The sequence below is a fragment of the Cupressus sempervirens genome, chromosome 5 (genome assembly GCF_028749045.1).
Source record: "Cupressus sempervirens isolate cs-2001-9-10 chromosome 5, ASM2874904v1, whole genome shotgun sequence".
Lineage (NCBI taxonomy): Eukaryota > Viridiplantae > Streptophyta > Pinopsida > Cupressales > Cupressaceae > Cupressus > Cupressus sempervirens.
This window is the reverse complement of record NC_143122.1, coordinates 708,461,255-708,473,531: the sequence shown is the minus strand read 5'-3', so window position 1 is coordinate 708,473,531 and position 12,277 is coordinate 708,461,255. Positions and strand designations below refer to the sequence as shown.

The 12,277-nt window shown below is 38.3% G+C and overlaps 1 protein-coding gene across 2 annotated transcripts in view; it reads left to right on the top strand.

The window, feature by feature from the left end:
- Positions 1–10,713, top strand: part of LOC149557954 (uncharacterized) — a 64,141-nt gene extending 53,428 nt beyond the window's left edge. For both annotated transcript variants that reach the window (XM_089832402.1, XM_089832403.1), the window contains exon 4: positions 10,003–10,713. In XM_089832402.1, the coding sequence (XP_089688528.1) occupies positions 10,003–10,690 (688 nt within the window). In that variant the 3' untranslated portion in view covers positions 10,691–10,713. The remainder of the gene's footprint in view (positions 1–10,002) is intronic.
- The last annotated feature ends 1,564 nt before the right edge of the window (positions 10,714–12,277 follow it).

Sequence of the window (12,277 nt, the reverse complement as noted above, 5' to 3'; positions counted from 1 at the left end):
AGGCTTCTTGCAAAGTGGTGATTTTTGAAGAAGAAACATATGATTCTCCATATGCGTTTTGCCAAAAACAGCCCATTTTGGTCATGATTTTCACCACAAATATGTTTGATTTTGAGGCATTTTTGCATTGAATCTCTTCAAGAAGCTATCTAAGGGAAGTATTATCATTTCAAGCTTGTGTTTCATCATTTTGCAAGCTAATCTTTGCCCTAGACGTTGTTTTGGCATGTCTTTGCATTTGGAGGTGCTAGGTCAAAGTTTGTTCCACATTTTAGGCATTGCATTTCTCTAACCATCTCCACATGTCTAAATTCGAACCATGTTGTGTGGATTTCAAAATCTATTTTAGTCTTTGGCTTTGGACAAATGTAAAATTCTAAATCTCTTGGATTATTTGAGATTTGCTCGAAATTTTGGATAAAGACTTGCCTTTCTCATTCTTGATGGAGTTGAGGTAAGATTTGTTGGGGTATTTTTTCTAAGGCATTTGTATATATTTGTCTTGAAAGTTCTTGGAAATCTTTGTCATTTCCTTTTTCAGATTTGCATCTCTTTTGTAAATGAAGTTGCCCCTTCTATCTTCCATCTTCTTCTCCAAGTTGCATGTGCAAGGTTTCATTTGCTTGCATATGCAGTCGGGTGTGAAATCCTATTCTCAAAAGAAAAGCAAGCTCACGTTTTCCTCACATGTGAATGCAAGATAAAACCCCATCGCTATGCATTCCATGGACCTCCATATGGCTGCCCTATGGTTGAAGTTTCTCTCACATGCTTGCTAGATAGATTATCTGTTTTTGCACTTATTAAAACATGCTATGCCCAATGTGTTACCCATTTTTCCTTCTCATTCACTTAACTCCAAGCTTGCTGGCCATATGTGCAATGGACCATCGAAAACCCAATTTTGGTTTTTCTAATCACTTTTTAGCCATTTTGCTTGACCCATTTGCTCATTTGTTGTCCCTAATCATTTCACGCCCTTTCTCTATAAATACCTTGCTTGAATCTGTTTTTTTACACACCCAAGTTTGCTATAGACCCTTCATATGACGATGTTCATATACTATGGAACTTTCATGTGACAATTTGCGCAAGCACACCATTCAGCAATGTCAAGAGAAGTTACACTAACAAAAAAGAAAGAGACTACTGTTGGATTGAATGACATTCTCAAGTCACTCAATCATCAACTCAAGTTGCTAGACGGGGATCTTGGTGTTTGGAATAGCATGACGGAGATTGATTTGGACTTCTTGTGTGAGTACGAAGTCATCATGTTTGTTGAGATGTACCATGATTAGGCACATATGATGACCAACAAAGAGCAAGTTTTGCAAGGACTTGTAAAAGATGCAAAGGCAACAGTAGCCAAGATAACTAACCAAGAAAGCATGATCAAAGAGGCATTCAAAGGGCTATCATGCAAAATCATCACTGAAGATAGCAGACTCAAGAATCAAGATGTTCTCATAGAGTTCGCAGAGGCCATCCGTTTACAGCTTGAAGTAGATGACTTCAACATTATTGTAATGGATACATTTGCAAGCTAGAAGTATTCATTGAAGAATCTACAAAAATCAAATGGAGATTTGTAACAAAGAGATATCTGAAGCAACGAGCAATACTCAAGAAGGTTACAATGATCTCGCAACGCTCTGGTGAATCAGATGCTACAATTGTATGTGAGTCCCTGTGGAAGTTTGGAGAGCTAGTTGATACCAGGTGACTACTTCAAGTCAAATTTTCGTATGCTTTAAGTAGAATAGCTGTAGGAATGCTACATGTAAAGAGCATCTATGTTGTAAGTACATGATAACATGCACCTGTATAACCAGCTCATGTAGTTAAGTTGCATTCGCATTAGGCATGCAATTTTGATAGTTAGTTAGAGATAAGTCAAGGTGGTTGAGGTTGTTCCACTTTTCGCATCACCTTTCTCTCTCCTACAATCCTATATAAAGGAGGGAGGTCATTGTAAATAATCATCTTTTGGAAAGACAAAAAAATTCTGCCAATTTATTTGTGCACTCTTAAGACTTTGTACTTGGATGTAAATCTAAATTGCTATCAATAAAAGAGCCAACTTTCTTTCAAACTTTGTGTTGATTGAGGCTGTTATGTGATGACATTTTCTAGATATTGATTATGAGTTTTAGAGCTTTGATCAAGAGGGATTTGAATTTAATTGTACAGACTTTGAGCTGCCTATTACATTCAGAGCCAATTTGAACTTTTGAAGACTTTGTGCTGTAGGAGGACAAATTGTAATTGATAGTAGTGGTTGTAATCACTTAGATTTGAAGACTTTGGGCTTCAATTGTAAGTGTTTTTATTGAATTTGAGAGGATCTAGTAAGAGACTTTGTGCCTTAATGGTTATTTTGTTTGAGTCTTTATTCTAGATGAATGCAGGAGACTTTGGGTTCCTGTGTTTGTTTCACAAAATATAAAAAGTAAGCTGCTGCCCCTGGTGTTCTTACGTCAATTCCTAGGTCACCCGTATTATCATAGCAATAAGACACTTTTTGTTAACTTGGAAAGTTAGAGTTGTAGGCAAATCATTCCTGAAAAAAGAGGAATTGATCAAGAGAACCATCCTTTTTTTACTTCAGCTAAGTTCCTATTGAAGCCACCTATGGTAAGAAGAGAGCCTCCCCTATTGCTGAGAGGAGAGAGAAATCTCATGAAATTTTGTCTAAAGTCACAATTTTGCAAGTCCTAGTCAGTGACGTACAATTTTTTTAGCCAACATCAAGTTAGAATTAGTGAATCTAATGCTGCAAAAACAATTTTTGCAATAAGAGATAAACAATACAAATTCTGAGAAATAATTTTGTCTTAGGTAATACCCCAATGAATTTTCAGAGGAATGATAACTCCCCTTTAATGATGAAGTCTAAAACACTAATATTCCTCTTATGCTTGGCCTTGCCACCATACAAAGGTTGTATAGAAAAAGTTTGATGCCATGAGTATATCTTTGCAAATTATGTGATAAAAATAACATTCAAATGCATTTGCAAGGGTTTCCTTCCTCTAAACTGTACTTAAAATATGCAAAAAGATGATAAATATTTATGATGATGTTTTTCATTTCAAATTGTTTCATTGAAAACATTTTTTGGCTGTTTTTTTGCTTGTAGATAGTTCCAATATTCAGCAAGAAACAAATGCCGTAGAAATTTATCATTAAGAAAGGATTGGGATTTGATTGGAAACAAGCTCGCAGGATATTCTCCAATATTGCATGATGAGAATTGAGTGAGATTTTCCATTTTCATGTCATATGATTATTGAGGAGTCCCTTCTTTTGGTGATATTAAAATTGTCATTGATGTGAAGAAAGAATGTTACATTAATTGTCATTAATATCAAAGGCATGAAGAGCATTTTGTCCACAATGGAAGGTAATCATTGACTAGGACAAATTTATGAATGCTAGCCGAACACCTTTTGTATTGGCATTTATGTAAAAAAGGTGTAAAATTATGCTGATTGACTGTCTCATCTTGGTGCCTTTGAATTAATGCCACCATTTTGGTTAACCCCCTTTGCACTAACATTACAATGCTGTCTGACTCCCTTTGAAAAAGGTATCTAAATGAATCCCTTTATGTACATTAAAAAAATTAAAGATAGATAAATTGAAAAACCTATTGTTCCTACTGTGAATCTTAAATGCCCAGGAGGCCTGCTGGCTAGATTTTGACCTCAAAATTCTTACCTTTACTTTGATTTTTTATAAAAGAATACTTCATTTTCTAAAGCAATTTCAGGCTTACTCTGATTTCTAGCTGCTTCAGTCAAAATCATGAACTGTATGAAACTAAAATCTGTGGGGGTATTTGAGAAGAGGTAAAGTCTAGAATGGCAAATCATGGGTTTAGAAGGCAGGAATGTGGAAAATATTTTTAAGGCCATATCTGTTTATTCTTATATATTTAATGATCTTTAATTAGAAACTATAACATCCTTCAGGTCTTTCTCATTTATCATATTGCATTTAATTTTTGAGTGACCACTTTATGTCTGATTATATAATATATTTGTTCAGCATCAGCATGTTCAGATAGGGAATTTTCTTCTGGCTGGTCTATGGTACCTTGACTCTTCCTTGTGGCTTATTGGATTTTACTTGTCGCACACTATGGCCAGTCTTTAATACTTGGTCTATAATTAATTATTAGAGTTAAATCTCTCTTTATTTGTTTCTCTCTCTCTTCCATAGATTTACTTCTACAATGGTCACTCCTCTTCTATGTTTCCATATTCTCTCTCTATTCAATATGGAAACTTTCTCTTTCTCTTTTGTAGATGTTTCTTTATCTCTCTTCGTTTGTTGTAGAAACTCTCTTGTGTATACTTGTATGTATATATAGATCATTTATGATCTCTGTTTAATAACACATTCATTATTTTACGATAATATGCTATCAAAACTCAATGATCAGCTCAAGTCTGTTTTTTACGCCTTTTGAGGATCCACTTGCAGATTTTTTGCTTTGAAGTTAGATTGACTATTAATGGAGGGTATTAGAGTTAAATCTCTCTATCTTTGTTTCTCTCTCTTCTGTAGATTTACTTCTATTTCTAATGGTCACTGCTCTTCTATGTTTCCATATTCTCTCTATAAATGTCCCCGCAAATGAACCCACCAATGTTGTCATTCCCCTCAACTTGCGCGACCTTCGGTCAAGCTGAGTGACTTCCTATGGGCTGCGGTTCCTTTGTTTCTGCAAGTTGCTCCTGTGTGGTGTGGTTCTCTTTTCCGTTTTTCACCTTCTGTTTTCTATTGGATGGATTTGTCATTTTTGGCTCTGTGTGTGGTCAATCGTTTTGTTATTTGTTCAGCCTTGTTCAGGTGGCCCGTGGCCGCTACTGCTGTGTGTTTTCTTTGTTTTCCTCGCTCTCGCTGCCTGGGTTTTGTTTGCAGTTGGTTCTCTATGGTTGTGTTTACCTTCGTTTTTCCTATGTCTATAGTTGGGTTTCTCCTGTACAGGTGTGATCATTTGCTTAAGTTGGACTTTGAGAATCAACATTTGTGAGACACTATGCAATCTCTCTCTAAGACAATTAAGGATCTTAAACAACACACTTATTCTAATACGACACTCAATAGTTTCTTTGCTACATTCACTTCTAAAACAACAGATATTAAAACTCATTTTGACTCCAATATTGATCATCTTGGGGAACTAGATACTATTAAAGACAAGCATACTGAACTGATTACTAAACATACTTCCCAGTGTGAGAGTCCAAACAACAAATTAAATCGTGGCCTCCATTTGTAACAACATTGGTTCTGCACCTCTCTCGGGCGTGGAAAAGATTGTTTAGGGGAAGTTTGACAATGAGCGTGTGAGGCATGCCTGTGAGCTCAACCTGTGTGTTCAATGTGTTTCTCCCTCTACTATAGACCCTACTTTAGCTGTGTATTCTTTCCTTTGCGATCAACTTCCTTAGGTTTTTTCTGTGCCTGACAGAATGCGTGTTCTTAGGGAGAAGAGGAAGCTTTTCCCTCTTCCCACTAAGATTTATCTTGATGAGGATCTCATGAAATCACCGGTGATAGAGCTGAAACACTCCAGGGGACTTGTTGCAGACGCAAGACACAACGAGAAGTAGGCAATTATTTGGAACCTCAGAGATGTTATTCACGATTCCCCTCCCCCTGGTTGGGAACCAAGACTGGCCTCCAAGCCCAAATGACAGTCTCGCTAGCAGTTGGGCAGGAGGGACCCTTTCATCTGTTCTCTACTTGTCAACTGCTGGAATGACAATGGCACTTTATGGTCCTTGCTTGGTCTTTTTCGGGATGCGGTTGTTCTGCTGATATTTTGGTTGTCACTGAGACTCATGAGAGTCTTGTCCGTCCTCTTCCTGGGTTTACTAGATACCAGTGGCTTTCTGTATGTAGAGGTGAGGTTCGGACTTTTGATGGGGTTAGAGGTTCGAGAGGAGTTGCCTGTTTGATTAGAGATGGTAGTTTTCAATGTTACCTTTGTGGTCCACTCTTCACTCTGACACCTCTGCTAGATTCATGAAGATCCGTATTGAGCGTACTGGTCATCATCACAGGGATATCTTCGTTATTGTCTGTTACTTTCCACCAACCTCGGCCTACGGTCTGCACAATACTGAGGATGGTGACCCCTTTGTGGACTTGCACGAGTGCATTTCCAAGTTCTCGGCCATGGGTGACATCATCATCTTGGGGTGCTTTAATGCACAAACTAGAGATCTTTAGATTCCTCTTCATGATTGCAATTCAAACTTGAGTAGTACTTTTGAGACTGATCCCACCAACTTAGGCCCTTCAATGCCTCTAGGAGGATTGCCATGGGTTTTGTGCTGCGGTCGCCACCTCCTCCAGCTTTGCGAGCCCTTCAACTTGGTGATTTTGAAATGCTCTCGCTTGTGCCTCCTTCATTCCCTCCATTTGCTGCTTCACCATCACCCGCCTCCCTTTAGCTGATCATGCCCTCCTTAGCCTCAATTTATTTCTCCCGTTACCCCTCGCCTCTCCTTCCCCACCCCTCATCCGTGGTGGCCTGCCCCCATGCCTCATTTTGCTTCTCTGAGAATGATCATGACCTCATCGCCCTCCTTCTTAGACAACTCCCCCTGCTTGCTTCAGTGAGTCTAGCCAAGCTTCTTCCATGTTCGCCTTATTGGCTGTCGTGATTTGGGAATCAACTTTCCTCTTCATCCCCCACTACACGGCTCCCTCTCCTCTCAGTCTCAAGCACCAAAATACCTATCCTATGAACCAATGATTTGATGATGACTATAAGTCTTTCTATTGCTCTTTGCGTTCAACTTTTATTGCTCACTCCTCCTATACATAGATCTGATTCTCTTACCACTACTTTCTTTGCTACAAGAAGCAGTTGTACAGTGCAGATCCCTTTGCAGTGCACTCATGCACTACCCCAATCTCTTTTGGCACACTTTGTTCCCCCATCACCCTCCTCTGCCCTCCACCCTTGACCTCTGCTCCCTTGTCTCCCATACCTCCACTCTTTATGACATTTCTGTCCAACCCTCTTTCCACCTCACCCCTCCATCCCACTGCCACTCATTCATTGTCTCCAACATTTGTGAGGTCGTCGGATCCTTGAGGTGTAGTAGAGCATCGAAGGAGGAAGGGTTCTAGGTGGAGATCTTCAAGCTTGGTGTCTCAGTTTTGTTCTTTCCTCTCTGTGCTCTTTAATAGAGTGGTTTGTAATGGCTTTCCAAATTCTTGGTCAAGGCCTGATCCATAAGGCCAAGTTGGCTTCGAACCCTGACGACTACAAGACCATCATGATTGGGCATACTTTTGCCAAACTTTACGCCTCTATTGAACACTATTTTATCCAAAGAGCTCAATAAGAGATTATCAGGTGAGGGGTTACGTTGGTTTTCTTGCGAACTTCCAAACCATGGACCATAACTTGACGTTGCAGACTATCATTGAGGACGCTCAACATCTCTTAAGGAAAGTCTATTGCTGTTTTGTGGACTTTCGTAAGGCATTTTTCTCTATCCTCCAGGTGGCGCTTTTTCAGAGGCACAGGGACTTTGGAATCTCAAAAACTTTACTCATAGTTATTATGAAGCTTTATGAGACTGTAGTGGGTAGATTCTGGACTCTAGAGGGATTCTCTGATCCGATCGAGAGCACCATTAGGGTGAAGCAAGGCTGCCCTCTCTCCCCACCTTATTCAACATCTACATTAATGAGCTTGAGGCTTTTCTCAGAGATTCCTCACACCCCAACGATGGTTGTTACTTACATCGGGTCTATATTTCCATTTTTCTCTTTGATGACAATATGGTTCTTTTGTTCTCCTCATCGGAGGGTCTTTAGAGGCTTCTTGATGGGTTGGCCTCCTTTTGTGACTCGCGACAGCAAGTGGTGAACTTGGGTAAGACTTGAGTTATGGTCTTCAATTGCTTGAAGACCTCCCATCTCCAGTTTTACTTTCAGGGCCATGAGATTGAGATTGCTTCCTCGTACACCTACCTTAGGGTTAAGTTCTTTGGATCCTGCTTTAGTTTGGTTTAACAAAGGGTTGGGATCCCAATCCATGTTGGAGAGACAATGTTTTCAGACATCACTTTCAAGACATTACATCTAAGTTGTCCCTCATGGACTCCTTAGTCAGGCTGACTGTGTTATATGGCTCCATGATGTGGGGGCCCTCTTTTCTAGATTTTGACTGGGCCTCAATTGAGAAAATTCAAACTCTTTTCCTCCGGTGTATCATCAGATGCCATCGATCTACTCCCCACAATGTTATTCTTGCTAAGTCCAGGGCCCATCCTTTTAGGCTTGGAACCATCTTTGATTTGGTATGGTTCCTTCATTATCTTTGGGGATTTGCAGACTTCCTTGATGGTTGCAAGAGATATTCCTACTTGGCTTATTGCTCTTGAGTTGTTATCTTTGGTTTTGACTCTACTGCCAGGACTCGTTGATGGTATGCTCAAGCCATTGCTTTGCTAGGCTTGATCGTCTCCCTCCCTTTCAATTTTCATTGAATGCTCCCGCTTACCGCCACTCTCAGCAGGAGTTGAACAAGCATGTGAGACTCAATATTTATAGACAATACATTATCACAATTTGGAGCACCTCTCTTGGGTTCGAGGATGGCCTTCTAGCACTTCATGGTTATTTAGGATGGGATTATTGTGCATTCCGTATGCTCCTTTAGTCCACTCCCACCGGTTTTAGATTTAGATTGACCATCATATTGCAGAGATGACCGGATTTGTCGCCTTTGTGCCTTGGTAGAGGCGGAAATGGAGACTCACTTATCTTTCGCTTTCCCATCTACAATAAGATCAAGGGGAGCTTTTACTGCTTGTTCAGAGAGTGCAAATCTCTTTTAGCTTTCTTTAGATAACCGACCAATAGTGCCTTGCACTTTATCTCCGAGAGACCACGCAACTTCGTGACTGCACTTTGTAGCTCCTATTCCCACCGACCCAAGCTTCGGATGAGCTTATCACTGCCTTTTTCTTGCCCATGTCTCTTGTTCGGGGCATGAAGTGGCCGCTCAATACTCCTATCTCCAGTCATACCAGATCTATGAGACCCCACAGCGGGTCCACTTGGCATTGACACTCCATTTCCAGCGCTACTTAGAGATGGTCCGGGACTCTTGGTTGCTCAAGACCGACCCATGGTGTTGGACTTCTTCCCACCTAGGAAGGACCTCTAGTCTTTCCTCGTCAGCTCTTTTGCTTTCGTGCTTGCTTTTTCCTGAACACTATTTTGAGTTCTTGTTTTGGGTTGTTTCCTTGTTTGTATGCTTTCAGTCCCTTAGACCCTTTTTGTGGTCTCTTGTTGGACATTAGTAAATTTATCTTATCTTATCTCTATTCGTTATAGAAACATTCTTGTGTATACTTGTATTTATAGATCATTTATGATCTCTTTAGTAACACATTCATTATTTTACCATAATATTAATGAGATTCTTATCATGTATGGACAATGACATATGTTTACACCATCTGAAAGCAGAGCAGCACTTTCTGAAGTGTCATGAGAAATCTACTTCTGAACTGTGTTTCTGGTTAAACAATATATCTCTGCTTTGGAAAAGAGAAAAACAAATATGGAATGGAAAATGGTGCAACAAAGATTTTAGAATTAGTAATATATTAATAGGTAATGTAAAAGGAGACGTGTCAAACCAGGAAACTGCACTCTCTGACTGTCATTAACATAAGTTATGTATACTTATTATCAGGTGATGCAAATTTACATTTGAAGATCTTTTCAATTGGTTTACTTATCAGTATTTCATATGACTTGCGATACTTGTCACCTTTTCTCTATAATCTCTTGGGATTTTCCATTTTTCAATTAAATAAATAAATTGGTACAATAATTTAGAACTAATATAGTTCATAATTCCAAGGTGTTAGCAGTGCAAGATGAAAGGAAACTGCTGGATGCTGTTTTATGTTTGTTGACATTATATTGCTGTGATTTCTTATGTTGTAGGTGGGAAGGTCTTATACACATTGCTCTTCATTACTGGGAACAACGCCAAAAAATGGAAAATAATATACACAATTATGGTTCAGAAAAAAATTTCTACATTGCAGTACAAATATTACATACTGCAATTAGGGACTTGGGAGATTCGTGCAGCCTTTTACGAAAGGCTTGTACAGTTGCTGCACCTTCTCTGCACCATAACAGAGGGAACAAGGAGTGGGAAGTTGAATTTGGACCTGGTACAAACATTGATACCAGTTCACCTAGGTGGGATGAAGGAGTTTCATCTTCACGGGAAGTGTTTTCTAGCTTAGTAGGCATGGTAAGAAAACGATGCAACTTTGCAATTGCATATAGACATATAGAGGTTAGTGCAAGCCATTTTATATATGATTTGTTTCCCTGGATGAAGTGGCTTCGGCATCTATCTCCAGGAGACACTAATTCAAGTAGTCAACATGGTCTGAATGATCCTTTTGAATTTTTGAAGGAGATATTTCCACCAGGTGAAGTGAAAATATTGGATTATGAAAGGGTGTTCTTGCAAGTGAAATCCAGATTTTGCAATGAGATTAAGTTTGAGGAAGCATCCAAAGGCTTTCTATTTCTTCTTGAAAAATACAGGAATACTAGAAAACAGTTTATCAATGGAATGTTGGCTTTGCATTTGAAATTAATGAAAAGAAAGTAACAATAGACTCTGTTGTGGTTCCATTACATCTAAAATATTTTTCAAGTGGTCAATATCTTTTGTTGGTTGTATCCCAGTTCAGTGGAAAACTTTAATTGTTAGTATTGTACTGATTACTTGAAATCTTGCAGAGAAATCACTTTTACGATGGAGACTTGTTAAAACATATAGAAAACAAGTTGATCTGTTATGATTGTTTACCATCGAAGGTAGGAATCACCACACTATATTTTAATATAAGCTTCAGTTTAAAAGAATGTCAATGATTCAATACACATCTAGTGCGGTATGTGCTTAGTTTAATCAATATTTTTTTTTCCGGTTGATGGTGGATAACCAGTTATGTAATGAAATTTTGAGTTACTAAATCATTTGCATTAAATACCATTACAACGTTTTCAGTTATGACCAAATAACCTTAAAAGATGAAAATTATGTCTAGCATGTATCCTATATGTTGTTGGATTTATAGGAATAATATCTTCATATATTTTCTTGTTGAAGGTTGTATTTTATTAAAATAAATTTATACAAAACCTTTTTGTGCTGAACAAAAGCTAATGAAGAACATTCTGATATTTGCACTGGATCAATTTAGATGTTTTCACACATTCATGACTCTACTACACAAGGGAGAGTAGCATCGATCCTTGCATGTTTTAGATGGTCAATTGTCAGCTCAATGTCAGATTGTGCAGACAACAATGATGTAGGGATCTTGGTTTCCATATGATGCTTATTCAAAATATTGCAGACAGCAAAAGAAGGTAACAATAAGTATCCTGTAAAAGCAGGAAACAATTAACATAGGTTCATATAAAAATCTGCAGGGCTGAGAAAAAGAAATCTATTGAAAGTTTAAACATCCTCATTATGTGTTCCTTGATCAATATCAAGATAAATGGTTGGATTTGGCCATATCTTTGCGATGACACAACCGGAGTGAGAGTAGAATGTAGCTTTTCATTTTTACTGATAATTTGCTAACTTCATAGCATGTCACAAAATTTAATGTGATGATGAAAAGCTTCGTTTGGATATAACAACATATAAAACTATTGTGAATACAGAAAGATATTGATACAAAAGGTGCTATTTTCTCAATCATATAGTGGACTCCTTCCACTCAAATAATTCGTAGCCCTCATAAATAATCATTGCCTTCCATGCAAATAAATTCAGCTTTGCAGAAGGAAAAGTGATATCTACAGTACAAATCAAAACAAATGTATAAAATAGATAATCTCTGTGAGTGATTATGGGATCATTGCCATTGTGAGGTGGTAACCTCAATTTATGCTGGTGTTAATGTAAGTCTTTGTGAGATTGCACGGTAGATAATTTTCCTTATTTTTTCATACATTTACCTCTTCATACTTCAGGGGTTTGAAACAAGTATAAGGTTCGGTGTGTTGTTCCATGGTAAATTGCTAAAATTGAAACTACAAAATTGCAAAGGGGAGCCTATAAGACATAGATTATCATGAGATAACCTGAATTCCTCAGGAAAGTTGGATGATATAGAACTGAGATCGATGAAGAACATACAAGTTCGAATCATGATAAATATTAGAAAGTATTCAAAAT